Source organism: Nelumbo lutea, chromosome 1, assembly GCF_056320005.1.
Source record: "Nelumbo lutea isolate HS-2025 chromosome 1, American lotus-T2T, whole genome shotgun sequence".
Lineage (NCBI taxonomy): Eukaryota > Viridiplantae > Streptophyta > Magnoliopsida > Proteales > Nelumbonaceae > Nelumbo > Nelumbo lutea.
In genome coordinates, this window is record NC_142684.1 from 148558020 (window position 1) to 148585256 (window position 27237).

A 27237-nucleotide genomic window follows, 5' to 3' on the forward strand; every position below is an offset into this window, starting at 1 on the left:
TCATATACTTCACATGGTACACTCACCATTTCCTTCTCAGAAGCACAAGTAGATGTTGAGAGGATTGGGTCAGTTTGCTGACTTTCAGTAATTGTGTCACTACCCTTAGTCCTAGCATGGTTAGACCAAGTGTTGGGTACACCATGAAAATCATAGCAGAAATTAACTGTGTGCCCCTCTAAACCACAATGTGTACACTTTCTCTGAATATTACTCCTTCCTCTTCCCAGACCTCCCCTTGAGTTTCGGCCTCCAGTCTGGCCACTAGCCCTGCTAAACATGTGACCACCACGGTTGCTTGGGAGTCCACTCCTGACACCACCACTTCTATTTCCACGACCACCCCCTTTAGTCACTACCAAACCAGATCTGTCAGAGAGAAGAATGTTCTCCCGACTCAATAGATGTCCTCTTAAGACGAGCAAAGACTTCTTCAAGTGAGGGAAGAGCAGATCCTCCCAATATTTGTGCTCTAACAGGCTCATACTAAGCCTTCAACCCCACAAGAAACCTTGTCGCATCAAGCTACTTACGTTGCTGTTGTTGGATCTGAGCATCTGATGTTAGAGGATGATACACATTAAGCTCATTACGAATGTTCCTCAAACTTGCATAGTACTCTTCTAAGCTTTGACTCCCTTGCTTCAAATTGAAATACTCTTGGTACAACTGATACACCCTAGTTGTATTGTCTTGTCCAGAGTATAACTTCTTAGCATGATCCCAGATTTCCTTAGTTGTATCTAGGAACATGAAGTTCACACTAATCTTTGGTTCCATGCTGTTCCAGAGCCATGTCATTATCTGTGCATCTACTTGTTCCCAGTCACCGAACCGAGGGGAATCAGAGGGAGGTTTCTCCTCTCTTACATGTTTTACCTTCCTCTTGGCCTTCAAGAACACCTCCATAGATTTTGCCCATGGTACATAATTCTCACCATTCAACTTGATGGATGTCATTTGAACACTTAAATAGTCTGGAGAAAGCATGACACCTGTTTTGTTATCATCCCCATTTTCAAATGAAGCCATCTTAATTATTTCACCTTCAAATATACAACACAACCTCACACTCTTTCACAAGACTTATCTCACTTATAACACCACCAATTCCAGCTTCTTTAAATACACATTACACACCACACACTAAGGCTGAAATCACTAAGTCTTCACATCAAACACCTGGGCTGCACACTGCAGAACCATTCACCACCAACACACTAAGACTGAAATCACTCAGTCCTCACATCAAACACTTGGGCTGCACACTACAGAACTGATTACACACAAGGTATAGGAGATTACTTTTAAATATTTTGAAACATAGATACACCAATCACCACGACACAACCACCACCAATCTACTGCTATTGTGAACTTCAGCAGTTGACAACTCTTCTTTCAACATACATATGAAGAGAAATGCAGAGGAACACGACTGAGATGCATATCAGTCACACTGAGAACCACCACAACCAACTTTTGAAACAAAAGGAAACATTCGCAGTTCCTTACTTGGACAAACAACAGTAGTGTTCATACCTGTCCACATTCAGCCCTCTTCGATACTGAATAGAGGGTTTAGTATACCACTCCAACGACCACCACAGCAACGACCGGAGGCATCCTCACCTCCAGGCCCACAAAACGACAGCTCCTTTTCAGCCCCTTATCGAACCTCCACTCAGGTCAGTCGAAAAGGAAGAAGATGACTGTGAAAGTTGGCGGCGAACCCAGAAAGAGAACAACAACAAGAAAGAAATGAGGATACGACCTTACAACTCTGATACCATGTTAGTAAACCCTAGCAAATTCTAGGTTGAAGTAGAGAAGAAGAAAAAAAGAGAAAGAAGAAGAAGAAGAAGAAGAAGAAGAAAGAAAGGTTCGGCCAGACTAGAAGAGAGTCAAAAATCACTCTTCCCTAGCTGACCCACTTGTATTTATTCAAAAACATAGAGTTATAGGAAAGACCATTTTGTCCCTCATAGAAGATGGGACACATAACTTAAACTCAGATACAATAGACCTTTCACTCTCAAGAAGATAATCCAGAATGACCAAAATACCCCAGACTCGAGCATTCTAACAAAACTAAAGATCTAGGAACCTCGAAGTACTTTCTTGTAATTGAGGCAGCTCAATCGAAGTGGGAAATCTCTCTATCCCAAAGAAAGTATGTTTTAGATATGTTGGATGAAACTAGGTTGTTAGGATCCAAACCAGTTGAAACTCCCATGGATCCTAATGTGAAGATGACTGATAGTCAGGGGGAGCCATTAGAAGACCCTACAAGGTATTGGAGACTAGTAGGAAGTTGATATATCTTACCTTCACTAGGCCTGACATCTCCTTTAGTGTTGGAGTCCTCGGTCAATTCATGCTCTTGACAATAAATCTTATTGAAGGTTACAGCAAAGAGAAGAGAAGAGAAGAAGGAAGAAGTGTTGAGGCAATGGAACAGTGTTGGCGGTGCCAACTTCATTATAATATATAGGGAGAAAAAATAAGAAGGGAAATGACCCTTGTGCCCCTACTAAGTGATAGTACAATAATAGATTAAAATAAAAAAGGCTTTAATCAGCCAAACATACCCTAACAAACATAAAATCAATTATTTTAACACTTTCAACACCCCCCCTCAAGTTGAGCATAGATGTCAATCATGCCCAACTCGTCACACAAATCATTATGCCACACATGATGAAGGCCTTTGGTGAAGATGTTTGCAAGTTGTTATTCTGAACTGACATATGAGGTGCACACTTCTCCACTTACAAGTTTCTCTCTAATAAAATGCTTGTCCACTTCAATGTGTTTCATCCGATCATGGAGGACTGGATTAGCTGTAGTGTTGATAGCAGCCTTATTGTCGCAATAGAGTGACATAGGGTTGCTAACTATAAAACCCAGTTTTCCTAACAGATTTCTTATCCACATGATTTCAGCAACTCCATGAGACATAGCTCTGTATTCTGCTTCAGCACTAGACCTAGCCACAACACTTTGCTTCTTACTTCTCCATGTGACTAGGTTTCCCCCTACAAAAGCACAATATCCACTGGTAGACTTTCAGTCATCAACTAGCCCTACCCAATCAACATCAGTATATACCTTCACCTTTAAATGTCCATGTTTCTGGAATAGCAAACCAGCTCCAGGAAACTTCTTGAGGTATCTGAGGATCCTCTCTACAACTTCAAGGTGAGCTGTCTTAGGATTTTGCATGAACTGACTAAGGACACCCACTGCATAAGCAATATCAGGCCTGGTCATAGACAAATACAAGAGTCTCCCTACAAGTCTCTGAAACTTCTTCACATCTTTCAAGAACTCTCCCTGACTGTCTCCCAGATAATGGTTAGGTTCAATTGGTGAGTGAATTGGTCTCACCCCCAGTTTGCCTGTATCTTCTAGTAGATCTAGAACATATTTCTGTTGGGAAATAAAGATGCCCTTGTAAGAGCGAGCAACTTCAATTCCAAGGAAATAACGTAAGGGGTCTAGATCTTTCACCTCAAATTGAGTGGCTAAGAACTTTTTTAGTCTCTGTATTTCAGCCTCCCAATCTCCTGTGATCACTATGTCATCCACATACACAATTAGAGCTGCAATTTTCCCTTCACCTTTCTTTACAAATAGTGTGTGATCTGACTGGCATTGTTTGAACCCCATCTGTTGAACTGCTGAGTGGAACTTACTAAACCAGGTCCGAGGAGATTGTTTCAGACCATATAAAGATTTTTTTAAGTTGCACACTTTCTGTTCACTGCCTTTAGCACAAAAACCTAGAGGTTTCATGTACACTTCCTCTTCCAAATCACCAATCAAGAAAGCATTTTTGACGTCTAATTGGTGAAGTTCCGAGTGAAGATTTGCCGCTAGTGAAAGGAGAATTCTGATAGAGTTCATCTTGGCTACCGGGGCAAAAGTCTCTGCATAGTCCACTCCATATACTTGTGCAAAACCTTTTGCCACTAGTCTGGCCTTGTACCTTTCAACAGTTCCATCAGCCTTGTGTTTCACTATGAACACCCCACTTGCACCCACTGTTTCCTTCCCTTCAGAAAAATCCACCAACTCCCAAGTACCATTTTTGTGTAATGCATCGATATCTTCCTTTATTGCATCTGTCCATTCAGGTTTGGATAAAGCTTCTGCCACATTCTTAGAAATGGGGATACTGTCAACAGAGGAGAGGAATGCACGATATGAAGATGAAATACGATCATAGGACACAAAGTGAGAGATAGGATTGTTAGTGGTACAAGATCTAACACCCTTTCTCTTAGCAATAGGAACATCAAGATCATTAATGACAGGGGAATCAACATTGAGAGGAGCAGGCATATCAATAGAAGCAAGTTTACCTGGCTGATGGGAAGGACCAACCTCCGGTGAAGCCGATGATGTTGGTTGCATAGTGTCAGGTTCCACGACTCTTGAACTCTACTGGCTTTTGTGGCGGTGAAGGAAGACACGGAATGGAGGAGGGTCAGGTAGAGGAGGTAGTTGAGTCTGAGCCTGTTTCTCCTCAACCCTACTCTCCCCCTGAGGAGAAACCGAGAAGAAAGGTTGATTCTCAAAGAAGGACACATCTATTGAGACATAGTACTTACGAGAGACGAGATCATAGCAACGGTACCCCTTTTAAACAGTTTTGTATGCCCTTAGCTTCAATCAAATTGATGTACTTTATGAGTTTATTGTAAATGAATAAAAGTGCATATTTGATTCATGTTCCCTTGGTATGTTTCTGTGTAATACCCTTAAACTGGACACTTAGAGACTCGTGTTAGTTTAGAATGTTCACAGTCAGTGGGTTGGTCTGGGGAGACTTATCCTGACAAGGCTGACACTGTGGTGCCACCAAGTCGGTTGGGGTGGCTTGTCTCAGCTACCAGGGTGAGACCCTAGGCACATACAGTGTGGGATTAATTGAATCTTTGAATTGGACCAGATTTCCAGTATTGCCCTGGACCTTGGAGATTGATGGGCAAAACTGAAAAGTTACACCCGACCCCTAGACTCGATTATGATACTGCACTAGGTGTCGGATTGGGCTGTCTTTGATATACCAATCAGTGAGATCCTTAGCGGGGGTCAAAACCTGGGTATGTTGGGACAGTCTGAGAATTCATCTGAGTGGGTGATCAGCCCCTTTGTCAGACAAAGGTAATGATCGGGGATGCACTCTCACTGATGGAAACCAAGACTGCCAGCAGCCGATTTCAATCGTTGAGATTTGTTTTGCAAAATATAATTTATATGAGATATAAAAAGTATATATATTATTGTTTTGAAATGTTTGCAAAAGGTTTTATTTCCCGGGATCCATACTTGAGAGAGTGCAACACTGTTCCTTGCAGCCGAGGGAGAGGTCCTCTCTTGTCGGGCAGTGTATGATCATTATGGGCTGAGAGGTTAAGTGTAAGGCCATTGAGGATAATACCTGATGGGATAATCTTGCATCTGCCCACAGTCCCTGGGTGTTACAAGGTGGCTTGGCCCAGGGACCACTTAGGGTAAGTGTTGGGCCCATAGAGCCCATTTGATGGGTTTCAGGGGGTGCACTGTCCATAACAGTGTATTCGGCCAGGCCTTGTAACAAAGGCTGGGCTGAACCCATGTGGCTGATGTGTAGATCAATGTTTGGGTCCCACGCCATACAAGGAAGCCCAACTGGGTAGCAGTTTGGAAGGCTTAATGAATACATAACCCTAAATGGGCCTTAAGCCCATTTCGAACTGGGCTAATTTCATTAGTCTTTAAGGGGCGAATTCTGAGATAAGATCAGTTGATAGGATTGGGCACACACCCTATCCACTCAGAGAGTCCAAGATCTAAATGAGATTTAGATTTGGAAACTTCCTAATTAGATAAGGAACTGGCTGATCTAATCTGCAGATAAGATAAGGTTTATTCCTTATCTTAAAGGGACTTCTAATCCATATATGATTTGGGTTAGCAACTCTTAATGGGATTAGGAGCTGATCCCTTTAAGTCTATAAAAGGAAGAAGGGGCGGCAGCCTTTAGACACACAATCACCAGCAATAGTCTTGTCTTCAGAGCTGAGATCACAGAGGAGAGAATTCTGCACCCTGCGAATTCTCTCTAGCCGCCTCCTTCCTGCAGCCGCCTATAGCAGTTTGATCTCCATTGCTTGGGAGAAATCAAGATTGGATCTTGATTCCAATCTTTTGGAGAAAAGATTGGTAGGAGTTGTATTCACTAGCCGTCCAGGTGATTCTTGTGAAGAATCAAGTTCTTATGAAGGACACTGCTGATTCTGCTCCACCTTGCACTGCGCCATCTTCAGTGGGAGCAGATTTTGGTTTCTACCTTGGGCGTGAACACCTCCATTGAGAGATATTATTTCTCTGTATCAGGTATTATCTCTCTCTCCTTCTTTTGGTTCAGATCTGGCTCAGTTTATGGTTCAAGAATGATCCTTGAAAATATGATTTTCTAAATAGGGAATTTGATTCCCAGTTGAAGGGAAAGAAAATTTTTTGAAATTCGCCCCCTTTATTCCGCAATCTTGGGCGTCCATCTAATGGATTTCCTATCCCTTCAATGGGGCCTTATACTCTAGTAACCGAGAGGATATACGGTTGATGATGTATGTAGCACACAAAACAACATCCATCCAAAAGCGCTTCGGAACATTCATATGAATTAACAAGCCACGAGCTACTTCAAGAAGATGACGGTTTTTTCTTTCAGCAACACCGTTTTGTTGAGGTGTCCTAGCACAAGAGCTTCGTTGAAGTGATCGACTTGAAGCAAAGAATTTTGTGAGATAACTATGGAAGTATTCCTTTGCATTGTCCGACTGGAAAATATAGATTTCAGTTTGGAACTGAGTGAACGCCATGCATTGAAAGTCTTTCACAATTTTAGGCACTTCCTCTCTAGATCGCATAGGGTAAACCCAGGTGTATCTAGAGTAATCATCGATCAAGGTAATGAAGTACTTATATCCAGCCTCAGTAGGTAGAGTAACAGGACCCCAAACATCAGAATAAACAATATGAAATGGAAATTCAGATCTTTTATTTCTCAAAGGAAAAGAGATTCTACGGTGTTTACTCAATTGACATGTCTGACACTACAACTGACTCACTGACAAACACTCAAACAACTTTGAAATCATGACTTTTAACTACTCAACAGAAAGATGACCAAGACGACTATGCCATATATAGGCTTGACTCTTACTGGACGAACTCAAAGACTCTGTAGCCACAAGACCAACTTTATTCTCCAACACGTAGAGACCATCCACTATGCTTCCTGTACAATCGTCTTCCCCGAGGCCAAATCTTGAAACACATATGAAGACGAATAGAAAGTAACTGAACAGTTCAAGGAGTGAGTAATACTACTAATGGAAAGAAGATTTATAGGTAATTTAGGAACATGTAGTACGTTAGAAAGGGTAAGGCCGAGTGGGAGAGATATGGTTCCTTGGCCGGCTATGGTGGAGAAAGAGCCATCAGCTACTCTCACCTTATCTCTCCCAGAGAGAAGATTGTATGCCCGAAATAAATTTGACTTATCGGTCATGTGGTTTGAGGCTCCAGAGTCAATTACCCAAGGGGAATCAGAGGTACTAGATGACACATGGAAGGCAGTGGTAGTGTTACCTGAAGCAGATGCAAAATAGGTAGGAGTAGGATGAGTATCCATCTGGTGAAGAGTCCTACCATATAACTCCAAATGGTCATGGAAGGAGTTATTGATCTCTTCCTTAGGGTCAAAACTGGGATGCCTTTCCTGGGTTATCATGGAACTAGTCTCTTGAGATGCCATATTAGATGAGTTATACCTTTTCTGATTCTGCTGACTTGGTTTCTTGCCCTGATCAGCTGTTGACTTCTTACCCAAATCCTGTGCCCATTTAGGTTTTCCATGGAGATCCCAGCAGGTATCTCTGGTGTGTCTTGCCTTCTGGCAATGAGTGCACCAAAGCTTACTCTTATCATCTGTTCTCTTCTAAGAGTCACCCTTCTTAGAACCACCTCCAACATTAGTATCTGAACTTCCCCGAACAGCTAGAGCAGTTGGCTCCCCCTCTATAGAATTCATCACATTTCTTGTACTTCCTTCTAACTGAACCAAGGCATAAACCTCTTGAACTGATGACAAGTCTTTACTTCCCAAGATCTGCACCCTGATGGACTCGTATGAAGGATTCAGCCCCAAGAGGAAGGCAAATACCCGTTGCTGAGATACAAGTGATTTGTATGCCTTTTCATCCTCATCACACTTCCAGTTAACATTTTGATAGTGATCAAGTTCTTTCCACATCGATGTCAGATCCAAATAGTACACTGAGAGACTCCTTTCTCCCTGCTTACAAGTGGACGATTCAGCTTGCAGTTGGCATATCTTGGCATAGTGTGCCTGCTCTAAATCGGTGGACTTTTCTTGTTCACATATTTCACAAGCAGTTTCATCCCCCATAAAAGTTTTCTCACCTGTAGTAGCATTGAAACCAAGAGCCAAGACATCACCATACTATTTTCTTGGTTCCATCTATCATATTCAGCACTTCCGCTCTTCGGTTCCTTCACTTTTCCATTGATGTATCATATTTTTCCCCTAGCAGTAATGTAGAGTTTTATTCCCCTAGACCATTCAAGGTAATTCAGACCATCAAAGGGAATGACAGCCATGTGGAAACTCATATCCATTCCCCCACTTACCCCATTTTAATTTTCAGAAATCCCTGAAGTAGCAGGATTCTCAAAAGACATGGTCAACACAGAATTTTTTTATCAAAAAACTTCAACTTAGGATCCCTCCTTATATCAGAATAAAAAACTCCACACACAACAAGTGATTAGTCCACCCACACTGCAGTTTTTGGACTTAATCTGAGCACAAGACCAGCACCAATTTCCAGAATAAACAAGATGACAGATCTGATTTTCAGACCTGTACGGAGTAGCAGTCCCAGCCTACTAGTTTTCTCAGCAGGTCTACAAGCAATAATCACAAGGGGAGATCCTTACACACAAGGCATCAAGCCAACAAGTAGAGAAAACAGGTCATACGTGACCTACAACAGCCTTTCACAGGTACAGGATCACACAATCCAAAACAAACAGAGGAAAAACCTCACAAGGGTGTGCCAACATTCAGTGGTTCAGGTCCATTCGTTTTCCTCTTGGTACACGACCAAGGGAAGAGAAGAAAAGAAAAGAAAAAAAAAAAGGGATGGAACCAGTTGCAGGTCTGATTCGAACATCCCAGACGTACTCCTGTGTTCCGCCCAGATTCAGCAGCTTGGAGAAGACACTTGATCGCCCAGATTCAATGGCCACGCTCTGATACTATCTTGACAGTAAATCTAATTGAAGGTTACAGCAAAGAGAAGAGAAGAGAAGAGAAGAGAAGAAGGAAGAAGCAGTGTTGAGGCAACGGAACAGTGCTGGCGGCGCCAGCTTCATTATAATATATAGGGAAAAAAATAAGAAGGGAAATGACCCTTGTGCCCCTACTAAGTGATACTACAATAATAGATTAAAATAAAAAAAAAGGCTTTAATCATCCAAACAGACCCTAACAAACATAAAATCATTTATTTTAACACTTTCAACACATGCAAAATCCAACAACTGCTCATTGGGATGGTGTTATGAGGGTGCTGAAGTATCTAAAGGGTACTCCTGGTCGAGGGCTTTTGTATAATTAAGGGGGATAGATGTCTCTGGTAGGGTACTTAGATCCAAATTGGGCAGGGCCTCCGATGGACAAGAAATCTACTACAGGTTATTGTACCTTCTTGTGCAGAAATTTCATTACTTGGAAGAGCAAGAAGCAGAATGTAGTTGCTAGGAGTAGCGCTGAAGCTCAATACAGAGCAATCGCCCATGTGCACTTGTGAGCTAGTCTAGTTGAAGCATCTTCTTCAGGAGATGAATATCACAATTTGTCATCCCATTAAATTGTTTTGTGACAACCAAGCCGCAACACATATTGCCTCTAATCCAATGTTTCATGAAAGGACTAAACATTGAAGTTGATTGACATTTCGTGAGAGAGAAAGTGACAAGTGGAGAGGTTGTTACTCCCTATGTTAAATCTAAAAGTGTGAATCACTCAAGGATGGACTATATTTGTAACAAGCTAGAACTTTATGATATATATGCTCTAGCATGAGGGGGAGTACCAGAATTGTTAGAAGTACTTAACAGGGGCAGTATTGTCTTTTTCATGTTATTCTTTCTCTCTTATATCTGCTGTAGTTTTCCTAAGGGTATTGTAGTCATTTGAGCCTTAATAGAATGTTAATACAACCTGGGTCGACAGTAAGGAGAAGTGAACAGATTTCTCCTTCTAGTCTTCCCTCTTTTCTTCTCCTTCTCTTCTCTTTCCCTTCCCTTTCTCTTCCTATCTTCTTCTCTTTCTTTCTTCTATCATTTTCTTCACTTTTTTCTTACTTTATTAAAGTTGGAACAAATGGAAGAGGATTTGAACCTGCTTTGACACCATGCCAGTGTAGTTGTAATTCACTACACCAAGAAAGTATTTATATTTATATTAAAAAGAACTAAAAGGAAAAATCTGTCCTTATGCTGCATGAAGTAAAAGTATACAATAAAAGAATAAAATAATGCGTATAAGATACACACTAGAAGTAAAGTTACAACTTTAACCATCACTACCTCTACATATGATGACGATCAGATGATGAGTAGGAGAAATTAAGATATAAATGTAATCTGAAGAGCTATACTCGAAGTAGCAAGGAGGAGAAGAAAATCACAGAACTGAAGAGAATGTTGAACTGTACTAGGCAGTCGACCAGTCTTTTATTTATAGATGAATATAGTACAAGGTACAAGAAATTACTGGGATGCCCCTGATTAGTGATGGGACACCCAGATGACTTAAATCACTAAACAGGATTAGGCCCATTAACACGGGCCCAGTTACAAGATAAGTTAAACATAAGACTGGGCTAATAAGAACTCTTATCAGCCAAACAACACTCTAACATTCTAACACTCCCCCTCAAGCTAAGCATGGATATCAATCATGTTTAGCTTGCCAAGTATGTCCCTGAACTTTGTTGATGCCAGCCCTTTTGTTAATACATCTTCAATCTGCATCCTGAAATAATTCTCTCTTTGACAAAGTGTCGATCAATTTCAATATGTTTTGTCTTGTGATGTTGTACGGGATTGTTGGCAATGTTGATAGCAGCTTTATTATCACAATACAGCTTGAGAGGACCCTCAGTCTTGATACCAAGTTCATTAAGGAGAGTTCTGAGCCATAAGAGTTCAGCAACCCCGTGTGCCATAGCCCGGTATTCTGCTTCTTACTACGCCATGTGACTAGGTTTCCTCCCAAGAATGTACAGTAACCTGAGGTTGATTTTCTGTCTCCAACGGATCCAGCCCAATCAGCACCAGTGTAGGCTTCAATTTCAAGTCTGTTGTTTTTTCTGAATAGAATTCCTTTCCCTGGGCAAGTCTTCAAGTATCTAAGGATTCTTTCCACTACTCTCATATGAGGGGCCTTTGGTGAGTGCATGAATTGACTGACAACATGCACTGCATAGGCAATGTCTGGCCGAGTAAGGGATAAGTATATCAGTTTTCCTACCAAATTTTGGTACCTTTCCTTATTACAGTATTCCTCACCCATTGATTCTTGTAATCCATGGCTTGGTTCTATTGCAGTGTCTACTGGGCTGCACCCCATCATGCCTGTTTCCTCTAGGAGATCTAGCACATACTTTCTTTGACATATGTAGATTCCTTCTCTTGATCTAGCAACTTCAATCCCAAGAAAGTATCTCAGATTTCCCAGGTCTTTGATCTCAAATTCTAAAGCTAAGAACTCCTTCAGCCTCTTCATCTCTTTCACATCATTTCCAGTAATCACCATATCATCCATATACACAATGAGTGTTGTAAGTTTGTCATCCAGTCTCCTTGTGAACAATGTATGATCTATGCTGCTCTGAGTGTACCCTACTTTCTTCATGGCCAAACAAAGTCTTTCAAACCGTGCCCGGGGAGATTGCTTCAAACCATATAATGCTTTCCTTAGTTTACATACCTTCTTTCCAACATCATATCTAGGTGGGGGTTCCATGAATACCTCTTCATGAAGATCACCATTTAGGAAGGCATTCTTCACATCTAGCTTATGAAGTCCCCAAGAGAATTTTGCTGCAAGTGACAGTAGAACCCTTATTGTGTTGAGCTTTGCTACTGGGGCAAAGGTTTCCTTGTAGTCAATTCCTTCCTTTTGTGTAAAACCCTTTGCCACAATTCTGGCCTTGTACCTCTCAATTGACCCTTCTTCCCTGTGCTTTACTGTGAATACCCACTTGCACCCAATAGTGCCTTTCCCCTCTGGAAGGTCCACCGATTCCCACGTCCTTGCTTTCATTAGGGCTTTCATCTCCTCATTCATGGCTTCTTTCCACCTTGGATCAGATGTCGCCTCTGAATACCTGGAAGGGATACATACAGAGGAAAGAGCAGACACAAAGGAGTGATAGGCAGGGGATAAGTGTGTGTAAGAAACATAATCAGCTATGGAATGCCGAGTGGTACAAGAGAGAACAGGCTTACGGAGAGCAATAGGAAGATCCAAATCTGAATTGAGTGAGACGGAATTACCTTGGATTGCAAAGACAGATTGATCTGAGTTCAACTGGTTGCAATCATGAGGTTGAGGGGCCTTCTTCCTTCCATTGTATGTAAGTATCTCTTTCTCTTGTTCACTGGAACCTTCAGAAGCATCAGCCAAATCTAGAGAAGTAACTAGCACAGTGGGAGTCTCACTAGGTTGACCCGGAATGTTACAGCTAGTAGTAGTGGAAGGTGATGAAATGGGAACAAAAAAGAAGGGAGAATGAGAATCCTCTTCCATCCCACTACTCTCCCCGTGAAGAGGATTCTGAGAAGACTGGAAATAGGGTTGAGACTCAAAAAAGACTACATCTCTGGTGACATATTTTTTCTTGGAGACAGGATCATAACACTTATACCCCTTTTGTGTAGGAGAGTACCCCAAAAGTATTCCCTTTGTAGCCTTAGGATCCAACTTGGTTTTCTTTGGATCCTTCACATGTATGAAGCATGTACAGCCAAAACCCGTGGGGGAAGAGGAAATTTTGGAAGAGTGGGACACAAAACAGAGAAAGGGGTCTTCATACCCAGTACCTTCGATGGCATCCGATTTATCAGGTATGATGTAGTGAGAACAGCTTGAGACCAATATTGCTTGGGCACATTGTGCTGGAAAAGAAGGGCTCGAGCTGTCTCCAATAGGTGCCTGTTCTTGCGCTCAGCAACCCCATTTTGCTAAGGGGTGTAAGCACATGATGATTGATGTAACATGCCTGCATCTTCCATCAATGAGTTCAAGGATCTTTCAAAGTATTCAGCTGCATTGTCTGAATGGAATTGCTTGAACTTTTTATCAAATTGTGTTTCAACCATCTTGCAAATAGTTATCCGGGGAACTTCATCACGTCCTTTCAATAGATAAATCCAAGTGCACCGAGAATAATGGTCAATAAAACTGATAAAGTAACGGAAGCCATCAATGGAAACAATGGGAGAAGGACCCCAAACATCAGAATGAACCAAATCAAAAGGGGCTTGAATTTCATTTCTAGAAATTGGATACATTGATATGCATTGTTTTGACATTTGACACACATCACAAATTAAACTATGACTCGGAATGCCCTTACATAATTCGGGAAACAACATTGCTAAAGAAGAAAAAAACAAATGACCTAGCCTAGCATGCCACAAGTGCAGCCTAGCTATTGACTCCACACATTCCGGACTAGTAGTAGAAGCTTGCAAGGCTGAGCTGACATCTTCATCAAAATAGTAGAGGCCCCCATACTCATGACCACTCCCAATCGTTCTCCTCTCAAATCTGTCCTGGAAGACACAATGAGAAGGAAAGAAAGTTATACTGCAGTTCAAATTTTTTGTAAGCTTTGAAACAGACAACAAATTTGAGGTAAGACTAGGAACATGTAAGACTGATTTAAGAGAGAGATCCTTGCTTAGGTCAGCCACCTGCTTTCCAGAGATGGTGGAGAGAGACCCATCAGCTACTCTCATCTTATCCTGGCCAGACAACAAGTGATATGTAGAGAATAAGGAGGACATATGTGTCATATGGTCAGTGGCTCCGGAGTCAATCACCCAAGAGGTAGAATTAATGGAACTAATTGCACTAAATGCAGTGGATGTACCTGATTTGGCAAGAGATGTGGAAGCTAAAGAATTCTTCAGATGGGCTAATGCCCGACTGAGAACCTCTACCTCACTAGCTGTGAAGCCTGAAGTACTTGGTCCAAAGGCGTCAGCAGCCTGCCTTGCGGTGGAAGAGGACACTGTTTGAGTACTCTGTGAGTTGTCACTACTGTTGTTGGTGGCAAGATTCCCACTTGCTGTGTGGCCCCTATGTTGCCTTTTGTCCTTTCTCAGAACAGCTGGCTTCAGATGAGGGTACAAGACCCAACATTTCTCCCTTGTGTGTTTCTCACCACCACAATGGGTACACTTGAGGGACTTCTTGTCTGAAAATCTATTCCCCTTAGTGGAGACTAAAGCTGAGTGTTCTCCAGGTAGTTCTGTTGAATGTGTCTGGGAGTCAACTTGCATCTCCTTTCTCCTTACTTCTTCATTCCTCACCAAGTAGTAAACATGGTGAAGCTCAGGTAATTCATCTCTCCCTAGAATCTGTGACCTTATACCTTCATATACAGGGTCAAGACCCACCAGAAACTGGAAGGCTCTTCCCTCCTCAATCTGCTTGTCATGCCTCCCCTTATCATTGGTATTTTCCCAATCCAAAATCAAGTGGTGGTCAAGCTCTTCTCAGAGGCCTTCTAGTGTTGCAAAGTAGGTTGCCACGGACATGTCTCTTTGCCTTAGGGCTGCAATGTCTTGGTTCAGCCTGTAGATTCTAGCATTGTTCTTTTTCTAGCCATATGTCTTAGATACTTTCTCCCAAATTTTAGCAGCTGTAGGGAAGTGATGAACAGTTTTGGCCACCCTAGGAGTCATAGAGGCAAGCAACCAAGACATGACTGTGGCATTTTCCTTGCGCCACACGGTGTATTCAGGACTGCCAATTTTTGGTTGTTTCTTGTCTCCATCCAAATAGCTAGTGAGTTCACGAGAGGTAATGAACAGCATTGCAAAGACGGACCACTCTCTGAAGTTGTACTCATCCAGTAGCACACTTGTAATCTGCAAGCTGTGCAGATTAGGGTTTTCCAGGTTTGAGGACCTTGTGACAGGTCTGTTATCTCTATAGGAAACTTCACCGGATAGTGAGGACATCCTGACTTCAGTCCAAGAGTTGTTCATAGTGCTATAAGTGATTCTGTTAAGGACTGGCCAAAGTGGTACAGTAGCAAGTATCCAATTCACAGTTCGGGTACAGTAGCAAGTGGTCACTGTGTTCACCCAGTAGCAAAGTAGAGGTCTGTAACTGAACCAGTTCACAGTGCTGGTAAAAGTTTAAGGCTGCAACTGTGTGGTGCAAAAGTTGCCACAGTTCTGGTAAAAAGTAAAGGTCTATAACTGAACCAGTTCAGTCCAAAAGTAGGGCTGATAACCGACCTGAAGAAAATCTGTAACTGAAGTTGCTGCAGTTCTGTAAGAGTCTTGCTGATGCACCGAGACTGCAACTGTAGAAGCTGATGCACCGAAACTGCAACTGTAGAAGAAGCTAAGTCTTTACCACTTGTTCTGCACAAGTCTTGCTGGAGCACGAAGCTGCAACTGTAGAGGAAGTTCTCCCCCTCTCGGCTAGTGCTAGGACTGCTGAATCAGCCCTCAACCAGGTCTGTCCTATACAGACCTCTCTTAGTAGCCCAATAGCTACTACTTGTTGGAATAATCTAGTAGGACATCTACTTCTGGGTCTTACTTCCCTTGAGTCCTACAACCAAGAGAAACCCTAGGTTCGAACTAGCTTTACTCTCTTACACTCCTAGGTCTTTACTGCAGCAACCCAGAAAAGGAAGAGAGAAGATGAAAAGGCAGCAAGAGAAGATAATGCACCTGCTGAAACCAGGAAGGAGCTAATGCTCTGATACCATGTAATCTGAAGAGCTATACTCGAAGTAGCAAGGAAGAGAAGAAAATCACAGAACTGAAGAGAATGTCGAACTGTACTAGGCAGTCGACCAGTCTTTTATTTATAGATGAATATAGTACAAGGTACAAGAAATTACTGGGATGCCCCTGATTAGTGATGGGACACCCAGATGACTTAAATCACTAAACAGGATTAGGCCCATTAACACAGGCCCAGTTACAAGATAAGTTAAACATAAGACCGGGCTAAGAACTCTTATCAGCCGAACAACACTCTGACATTCTAACAATAAACTTGAAAAATCATCCCCATTAACCATTTTCATCGAATAAATACGAGAGAAAGTAGAAATAGGAATTCAGTTACATGCTTACAGTGGGAGAGTCTGCTGTAGAATAACCACATGGACTAACAAGTAAGACTATGCCAGAGACATCAGAAAGATTGCTAAGAACAATAGCAAATTCAGCATAGGAAATGCTAGGGGGAGCTCTCCAATATGCATGCTGTGGTCCAGAATCAATTGGAGCTAGCAAAGACAAGGATGGTGCTGAGCCTACTGCTGTTTCCACCTGTGATAACAAGTAATAACACGCAAAGATATCAACATAAGTGGTAAAATCACACAAATTTGAACACTTATTCAGTGATATAATATAGAATTACATATTGGGTGTGAGAGACAGATATATGGAGGGCCTCCATTCCTTCGGCACTAATTATGATGTAATATAATGGGACTGATTGTTGATGTTGGGGTAATCTTCTACAAAGACTGGGGTTTGGCCCATTTTTTGGGCTGTAGTTCTTACTTTCTATTTGTGTACTTCTATTCTTTTCATTCTTATTATTAACAAAGAGTTTTTTTTTTTTTTATATGCAACAGTAAGATCAGGTTTCATTTATATCAACAGAATCTTTACAAGAGTAGCGAAAAGAAAAACAGCACAAATCAGTCAGAAAAAAAAGGATGGGATGTACATAGTGCAACAAAACAAAAAAAAAAGCAGGAATGAGAGTACAATGACAATTGATAACTAAGATACTTATGTGACCATTTACCCTATCCACATAGAGGGAGAGATTTAAGAGGATGTTGCCCATAGAATTTGTTGTGAGTTCAGTAGTCTACCTAGTGTTGTGGTTAGTGCATATCAATATGATTGAATGGAAAGTGCTATAAGATAGTTATAAGACTAAAACATTGTTTGGATCAATGGTTTGGAAAATTAAGAAGAAATATATCCATACAATGAATAAAGCAAGTATGAGGATGCTAGGATGAGTGGAAAGCATAGAAAAGATAAAATTAAAAATGAGTGCATCAAACTTAGGGACAGCACCAATAGGTGACAAAATGAGAGAAATATATTTAAATATTTTTCTCATGTGCATAAAAGACTGCTAAAAATACCTGAAAGGAGTGATCTGATACAATTTGTGTTGGGGGAGGCCAAAAAGGTTATTGGCTGAAGTAGAGGGAAGAACGAAGGGTTGGCTAGTTTAACATAAAACATTGTCATTTCTATTTTCTTAGAGTGGAATGGCAAAACAGGACTCATGTAGTCGATCAAATGGTTGGGATAACACTTTGGTCAGTTGATTTCTTGATCCTTAGCCTTGATTATCAAGTTTTCAACCACAATCATTGTCTGCATTGTTCTCTCTATCCCCAAGTCTTCAACCCATACTGTCTGGTTTGACCTACACTGTCCCACATTATGAGCCAAGAACACTAAAACTAAACAAGTAGCTTCAGGTACAGAGATGGTTTCGATAAAGATTTGTACAGAAGTTATCAAAATAGATTTGAAGTAATTGGGTGTATGCTGAGTAAAAGCCAGACAGGTTTGACAGAGCCAAGACTTCAGTGAGTTATAAATATAAGATTAAACAAAAGGCAAAATGATTAATTAGGTTTAGAGTAAGAAAATAGATCATTAACTTTTTAAATTTGAACAAAACAAGGATGAAAAATCCAAAATGACACTTGCATGGAAGCTTAACACCCAATGCAATGGTAAATTGGCAACACACGAAAGATCTAAATTTATATGGATATGATTCTGAACTATTCTAGGGTCTGTGCAGTAAAAAGGACAAAAAAACCAGGCTTATAGAAAATTAAATACTGAAAACTATAACACCTATGCCTACCGAATGCAAAAGGCTTGCATGTGGAAATTCAGCAAGTGACTCCTCTCCATTAAGTAACTTTTTCAAGACCTCAGCAGCTTGTTGACCATCAGACATTTTGTTTCTTTCAATAAGATAATCTATTGATCTGAGGCCTATCACATCATCTATAGCTTTATGTGCAGCACAGCCTGAACGAGCACTTCTCCGCAAGCTAACCAATACCCTGACATAATCCACAATCAATGCATCAAGCACAATATTGCTGCAGCATGCTTTACAGATGACCCCATTTAATATAGATGAACGGTTTGTTGGTACACTATCAGTCTGATTGCCATGGCTTGACCCACTCCTGCTTAACAAATTATTAAAACCTGACATTTCCTTTGAGTTGTAGCTTGGGAGCAGAAGAGCGCCCTTTCCAGCACAGCACACTTTACAAACCTTTCTTTCACATTGAGAACATGAAAAATGAGATTGTGAACCTCCTCCAGAAGGGACTATAGAAGGTATACATGCAGCAGGATGGGTTACAGCACGGACTTCACACATGGCACTGGAGCAGGTTTCTCCAATTCTAGTAATATTCCAGAAATCTATACCATCATCCTCATTGGTCTCAAGACCAATTGCAGCAGTAACTTTGTCCTCTAGTGCAACCTGCCCCAGAATAGCAAGGTTGCTTGCAATTCTGCATAGTCGGGCCATATACAAATCATCAAGTAACCCATTTGGATTTATAGTAGCAGGATCAGTTCCAATTGATAATAAAGTTCTATCTCTGTCAGCAGCAGAAAGATTGAACTTGAAGCGCTCAATTTCAAGTCTCATTGCTTCCTCAAAGTCTAGCTTCCTTTCCTGTGGAATGGAATATCCAAATGTGGAAATAGTAAGCTGGGATATCATCATTTCTATGTTTGAATGCTTTTTGAAGAATGAAGGTGCAAATCATGAAATTTAGAAGAATGAGAATTTCCAGAACAATTTGGAATCATGACCATAACTGATCTTTTATGATTGATAACTATAACTGGTTATCAGAAGAATGGTATGAAAACATTACATATTTAGGATAGGTAATTTCAACAATCAAGATAAACACACAAATGAGCAAAACATACCAAAAAGAAAAAAGAGTGACATTCAAAGCACCCAAGGACTCTTAGGGGGACTTGATATGTGTTGAGAATGTTTATGTGATGTGAAAAGGTATTATTGTCTTTTACATATATTTGTATTTGGGCACCCAAGTAGGAACATATTTGTAATATTTTTCAGCAAGACATACTTTTAGTTATGAGGGTGTGAACAGTGACACGCCAATCTTCTTCGATAAATCTCTCTCTTCTTCTTCTTCCTCTTCTCTTTCTTCTTCTTATTCTTCCTCTTCTCTCCATTCTCTCATCTCATACACTTCCTAATTGGTATCCCAGCACCTCAAGGATCTTGGGAAGGCTTTCTTCTGACCGTCATACCCAGGAAGGCCTGTTGACGTCAGACTGCCGCTAATGACATCTGCAGTTCATATAGGTGGCGGCAACAATTTTTGAAACTTATATTGTTGGATGCGCCCTGATTTTAGGCTTGTTTTTGGTATTATTCTTACATCCATTTGAAGCCTCTGATTTTTTTCCTTGGTTTTCTGAACCAAAATTCACAGAAAATGCAGATATGACTTTTGGGGTTTTACTAAGCATTTAAAATATTTTATTTGCATGGAACCTAATGCTCTTGGGTTGTTTCAAAGGTCTGTAATGTTAGGAAGTTGTTTCACATTTTTCTGAGCCCTAGATATTTTTTTGGGGATTTTTTCTCTTCTTATTTTGTCTCCAACCAGTTTTTGGCCTCCTTTTTGGGTGTTAACCAAGATTAGACCTGTATATTTGGGTCGTGTATGTGCTGCTTGATTGTTGGAGTGTTGTTGGGCTGTTGAGAAATTAGATTGTGAGACATGGAGTTCTCTAAGGAAGTCCAAATTGCTAATGGCATGATAACCACTGTAAAGCTTGACAGAACCAATTTTTTTGGAATGGTCTCAATCTGCAAAGCTTACCATTGGAGGGAGAGGTAAGATGGGATTTATTACAGGGAAGGAAGTGAAAACCTAAAGACCCAAAGTTTCCCATGTGGGAGCAGGAAAATTCATTGGTAACGTCTTGGCTGGTTTACTCTATGCAACCTCATATAGCTCGTAACTACATGTTCCTCTTCACTGCCAAGGATATTTAGGATAGAGTAATTTCTACCTATTCCCAAATAAGAAATATAGATAGAGTATATCGGCTTCAAAGAGGGGTTTGCAGTATGCACCAAAGGGAGAGGATAGTGACCATGTATTTCTCTTCTCTACAATCACTTTGGGAACAAATGGATCACTTGGATGCCTTGGAATCGAAGGACCCTAAAGATGGTGACCAGTATAGGCAGTATATTGAGAAGAACAAAGTTAATGATTTCCTGGTCAGATTGAATCCTGAATTTGACTTTACTAGGTAGAATATTCTTAGTGCTAACATTGTCTCCCTTGCAACAGTTTACTCCCTGTTGTAAGGCCTATTTAATAGCTACAGTTACAGTTACAATTACTTGTTTTTTTTCTTCTTCTTTCCTTTTTTCTTATTATTTTATTTCTAGGATATGCCGCCAGGGGCATACTTGTAATTTCAGACTCTTTTATGAAGTTAATATAAATAGAAAACTGGTGGCTGCCAGTAGTGACTTTTTTCCTCTCAACCGTACCTCTCTCCCTCTCTCTCTTTCTCTCTCTCTCTCAATCCCCACGAATCACCACACTCCCTATGTAGACAGTGTGTATGCCCTCAACTCCAACTAATGTATTGTATATACTTTTGTTATGAATAAAAAAGATATTCATTTCATGTGTCATCGGGTTATGCTAAATACCCTTAGTTCATACATGCATGAGACCACATGATTGTTATAATGTGAACTTAAACTTCACAACTAGTGGATACACTTGGCAAAGTCTATCCTAACAAGGTTGTCATTTTCATATTGCCCAAGGTAGTGGAGCAGTGTGTCTCAGCTACTCAGGTTGTGACCTAAGGTGTGAGAATGAGTGTTTACAATAAATATTGAATTGGACCAAACCCAGCATGTTCATGGACTTTATGACAGATGGAACAATTGGGTGTTGCTTTTAATCCCTAGACTTGTTAATGATATCAGATTGAGTATTAGACTTGTCTATCTTTGATATACCAACCAGTGAGATCCTTCTGGGGTCAAATATCTAGGTATGTTGGGACATTCAAGGATGGTAAGTTGACTTGTGATCAATGTGATAGGATCTGCAACTATGTTAGGACATAGAGAACACTTTGTACAACTTCCTACTTGGAGTCCTGAATCTACTAGCACTAGGATTATCTGAATCCGATCACCAGTCAACTTACCATCCTTGAAAGTCCCAACATACCTAGATATTTGACCCCAGAAGGATCTCACTGGTTGGTATATCAAAGACAGACAAGTCTTTGTACAACTTCCTACTTGGAGTCATGAATCTGCTGGCACTAGGATTATCTGAATCCTCAATGATCCAATGGTGTTGGAAGTTGGACATCATGTCATAAAGACAAAGAGGGAAAACATCCTTCCCTAAATGTGGTGTCAAGTGTTTATAGTAGAGAGATTGATTGCAAGTGATTAATTAGGTTGCATTGACTTGATTATCACATAAAAGGCTAAACCAATATACTTGGGACTTTAGGACGGTAAAGGTTCCAAGTGTCCTTAGTGTTTAGACACTTAATGGGCGTCATCACTTAAGCCCATAAAAGCTATGGTCGAATTAGCCTATAATGGCTAATTAAAACTTAAGTGGCCGGCTCCACTAGCTTATATATAAAACATGTGATATGTTGGCTCTCCCATTAAGTTGTGGGTTCCACACCATATGAGCTGTAACCTCATAATTGGATAAATATTTTATTAGGTAATTAAGAATCTTGAATAAGAGTCCTAGTCAAACTATGTGCTAGACAAGTCTAGTAAGACTAAGATTTGACTAGTTTGACTGGTTCAAGGTTTCCGATCTAATGGCTGATTTAAGAGAGATGGACCATAGTTGTCAAGGCGTCACCTAGGCAACTAGGCGCCCTTGGCTGGGTGCCTCGCCCAAATGCCTTGACTTTTAGCAACTAGGTGCCCTTCTAGGTGACTAGGGGCCCGCCGAGGCAACTACGTGCCCACCTAGGCGACAAAAATGACAAGGTGGGCAAATTTTATAATGTCATTTATATTGATGTATCTTATTAATGTATGTGTTAATACATTTTATAATATGCTATGTACATCAATTATACTTTGTTTTAATGTTTTACTATTGGAATTTTAAAAGATGAAAGGTTTTTGAGGAGAGAAAAAGAAACAAAGAAAGAAAGAAGGAAAGAAAGAAAAGAAAGAGGAAAGAAAGAATAGAATAATAAATTTCTTTTTTCTATTCTCTCTCTAATTAAATAAAACAGAAACTCCATCCTTGTTTTTTTTCTATTTTACTTTCTATCTTGAATATTTATCATATAAAGTTAATAACCTTCTTTAGGTGCTAATTAACATGAATTTTCTCTATTAAATACTTATTATAGTAGTATTATTTTTGAAAATAATGAAATTAATACATGTAAAAAGATTTTTGTCTTTTAGATGTGATGATTTGCCACATTTTTAGAGGAAATTTAATGTTCTTAATAAAGAGAATTGCTATTTTTTCAATTAGCATACATGCTGAATGGTACATAAAACTAGGAAACTAGCCAAAAGTCAGTTTTTTTATTGCCTAGGTGACGCCTAGGCGCCCCAATGTCGCCCAGAATCACCTAAATGCCTTGAAAACTATGAGGTGGACTCTCTCTAATCTTATCCTAATTGAATTAGGATTTGTAAATAGATTAGCAGAGGGCTCTTGCAGCCCTCCCAAGTTTATAAATAACGAGGAATGAGAGGGGTATCGAACTATGCTTTATTCTCTCTACTAGCTGAATACGATCCCCCCATTGTGAGACACTTAAACTAGGGTTTTGAACCCCATTCGACCTGAGTCAATATCCATTGGTTCAAGCATTATTCCAGCTGTCTTTTGGGTCAAGAAAATCACCCAAAAGCGTTAGTGCCAGACCCATGTTGCTGTACTTTCTGGAGAAGGAATCTGAGACTGCAAACATAGAGTTGCGCCATCTTCAACTTGTTGCAATATTACCAGGAGGATTCAAGATTGAATGTGAACACCACTTCGAAATCTGCATTTGTGAACTTCAATATCAGGTAATGCACTCAATCTTCATCCAAAAAGATCTGATCTTTCATGGTCCAAGAACCTAATTGGTCCTATGAGAAAAAACGGTTTTCTCGTATGTGCTATTTCAGCACTAGGGTTATGTGAAATTTTGAAATTCCACCTCTTGTTGCAGGGATTTTGTGCACAACATGACCATTAAATGATCATCTTTCACCCTAGTTCAAGGAGAGGAAAGTAGGAGGGCTGCTATGTGCAACCTCCTGTGACTAATTACTCAACATTTTCAAGATCTAAGTCTAAGCAGATTAGAAGTAAGTTCATAGCCAACGAAAGGGCTGAATTAGTTTGTGAATATTGTAGAAGACCCAAACATACAAAGGATAGATGTGGGAAATTGAATCCACACTTGAAACCTGAAAATATTAAGTTTGGGAAAAAGGGTAATGCCCATTTGGCCACTGTTGGTAGGACATCCACTTCTACTAGGTCCAGTAATCCCCTCCACTGCCTTTGCTAAAACAGGTACTGCACATGCTTGTTCCATCCCTGGATAGCTCCCGAATTGCTGAATTCGGGGCTAGTGCTCATATGATTGGTATGCCTTCATGTTTTACTTTGTACAAGTTAGTTCCAGGGAATGGTAAGGTTACAATTGCTGATGGATCTCAAACTCCAATTTCTGGTTTGGGTGCAGTTAAGCTTATCCACAACCTTTCCATGGGATTTTCTCTTTATGTACCTGAATTACATAAAAACTTGCTTCCTGTTAGTTCTCTTACAAAATCCCATAATTATTTTTGTGACCTTCTTTCCTACTCATTGTGTTCTTCAAGACCTGAGGACGAGGAGGAACGATTGGAAGTGGGCATGAAGCTGATGGAGTCTATTTTTTTGACAACGGTACTAAGCAGGGATTTCTATGCCAAATTGAGTCCTGTCAAAATTCGAAATTAAGGTGCCATTTGGCAAGTCTTTTTGGAAGATCTATCGGAAGATCTTGTTTGTGTTCAGTTCTGAAGAAGAAGAAGAAGAAGGAAAACAGAAGAAGAGAGGTTTAGAAGAAATGGGCAGCCTAACCCTCCAGCCCTCCGAAACAGCCTTTTATATTAGGGCAATAAGAAAAGGATACAATGACAAATCTGCCCCTGATTAGTAGGCAGTAAGGAAACATAAAAAACAGAATAAGCCCAGGCCCATTTAGCACAGAAAGGAAGTTACGCAACTAATTATCATGACATAACATAATCAGGCCCCAGCTCACAATGCTAAGCTACACAACACTCCCCCTCAAGCAGAGCATAGATATCTATCATGCCCAACTTGCATAACATCTCCATAAATCTGGATTTTGTGAGTCCTTTAGTGAAAACATTAGTAAGCTGTTTTGTTGATGGCATGTAAGGAATACAAAGTTCTCCAGGGACAATCCTCTCGCGTACAAAGTATCTATCAAGCTCGATATGCTTTGTCCTATCATGCTGGACTGGTTTATTTGCAATGTTGATTGTGGCCTGATTGTCACAATAGAGCTTGAGTGCTCTAATTATATCTATCCCCAGTTCTTTTAGGAGGATTCAAAGTCAAAGTTCAGCAACACCATGAGCCATGGTTCTGTATTCAGCTTTAGCACTTGATCTTGCTACAATAGCCTATTTCTTGCTTCTCCACGTGACCAAATTTCCACCCACAAAGGTGCAATATCCAAATGTAGACCTCCTATCTCCACGAGAACCAACCCAATCAGCATTTGTGTATGCTTCAACCTTTATTCTGTCATGCTTCTTAAATAGTAACCCTTTCTCGGGACATGTCTTGAGATATCTCAAGATTCTCTCTACTGCTTTCATATATGAGACTTGTGGAACATGCATGAATTGGCTAACTATATGGACTGAATATGCAATGTCCGGCCTAGTAAGAGATAGATACAAAAATCTTCTAGCCAACTGCCGATATCTTTCTTTTCCAGGATAAGGTTCATCATCACCTTATTGCAATCCATGATTTTTCTCTATGGGAGTGTCAATAGGTCAGATACCTAACTTCCCCGTCTCCTTCAGCAAGTCTAGAGAATACTTTCTCTGACAGGTGTAAATCCCTTCCTTGGATCTAGCCACTTCTATTCCCAAGAAGAGGATTAGAGAGGTAGGAGAGAAGTCATCAAACTCTCTTCTCTTTCTCCCTTCTTCTCTATCTTCTTCCATTTCTGTTGTTGCCTTCTTCCCCTTTTCTCTTTTTCTTGTTATAATCAGATATTATTTTTCAGATTTGGTGGACTCAATCACATCATGGTATCAGAGCACCTCCTCCTTTCTTTCTTTCTTTTTCTTTTTCTTTTCTTTTCCCATGCACCCTTCGATTAGAAGAGTGTATGGAGAGATAAGTTGTTGATTGTTCAGAGCAATTTTGTGCCTAGTTGGTAGAGGGTTTGGAGATACAAAATATAGCTATAGATTGCCAAGAAAGTGAGGCTACAGATTGTTTGCCCAAAACCCTAGCCGACTAGATAGTTTACAGTTACAGGTTTAAGGAGACAGTTTGAGTGTGGTACTCAATGCTTAGGGGGTTCCTTTTGATCTCCAGAAGTGGGTGGCAGAAATTTGAAGGAGTTTGGAAAGCTCTAGTAGCAGTGATTGCTTCTTCTCCCTTTGAAGAAGAGCACTCAATGCTCTAGTAGGAGTGGTTGAAGAAGAGCACTCAATGCTCTTCTCTAGAAGAGCATCTATGGCATAAATCTGAAATATGGCAGAGTACAACTGTTATTAATATCCTGGGATTGAAAATATACAAAGTAAATACATGAGATAAATGGAATAATCATCTTTGCATCCATCTCATCAGCAGTGATGTGCAATATAAACATGGATGGATGAGATTCAAGCACTATCACAAAAATGCAGTTTGGTCATTAGTCAAAACAAGGAAATGAAATAAAGCACAAGGTGAATAAACAAGAAATGTGGCACAAAAGCACGAAATATAGAACATTATAACATGTGTGAGAAGAAGGGCATAAAACTGTTAGTAGCTAAGGATATATTACACAGAACAAATCATTAGAAAAAAATGGTTACAAAATGTTCAGAAAATGCAGATATACCATATGTGGACCAGTCAGGGCTTTCAAGCAGTTTAAGTAATGTTGAGCAGCACTGTCAGCTGTAAGCCCTCCATCATGTGATGAAGAGAAGTTAATATTTGTTTCTGGAACTTGGTGCTCTGTGGCAGCATTGTCTGAGAAATTAAGAAAGTCACCTCCCACAGAACTGACATTTCGTATTGGTGGTTGAGTTATGGACTCCGGAAACATGCTATCCCCAGTCAGGAGGTCCATGCAGATGCTGGAGGAGGTATTTGTTTGCACTGGTGGGACCACATTTTCATTGGCAGGGGATGCACCAGCAAATGGATTGGTATGTAAAAAAGGGTCGGTCTCCTTCTGGGATTGGTTGGTTGTCGCCTTAAATTTATTAAGACACTGGTAGAACTTTGAACCTTGTCCTTCCTTAGAAAATATATCCCTCCAAGGAAGAGAAACTCCAAGCACCTCTATCTGTGAGAAGATCCACTAGTTAAAATCAATTATAATGCAACAGTAACAATTATCAGTAAAAAATAATGACTCAACATGTCAGGACTCAAGAGAGAGTTTCTTAAGATAATTGCAAATCATTGGTAGAAGTTACGAATAAAAATAAGTAGAAAGGAATAAATGCCCTTTCTTTTTTTA

General features: G+C 40.4%; 1 protein-coding gene across 3 annotated transcripts in view; it reads right to left on the reverse strand.

The window, feature by feature from the left end:
- The window catches only part of LOC148878278 (putative phosphoinositide phosphatase SAC9), a 151176-nt gene that overhangs the window by 64742 nt on the left and 59197 nt on the right, over positions 1-27237 (reverse strand). For all 3 annotated transcript variants that reach the window (XR_016101285.1, XM_088951998.1, XM_088952004.1), the window contains 3 exons: positions 26608-27060; positions 18266-19105; positions 16483-16680 (listed from right to left, as the gene is read on the reverse strand). Coding sequence is in view for 2 of the 3 variants with exons in the window: in XM_088951998.1 (XP_088808124.1) it covers positions 16483-16680; positions 18266-19105; positions 26608-27060 (1491 nt within the window). In the remaining variant the exon portion in view is untranslated. The remainder of the gene's footprint in view (positions 1-16482; positions 16681-18265; positions 19106-26607; positions 27061-27237) is intronic.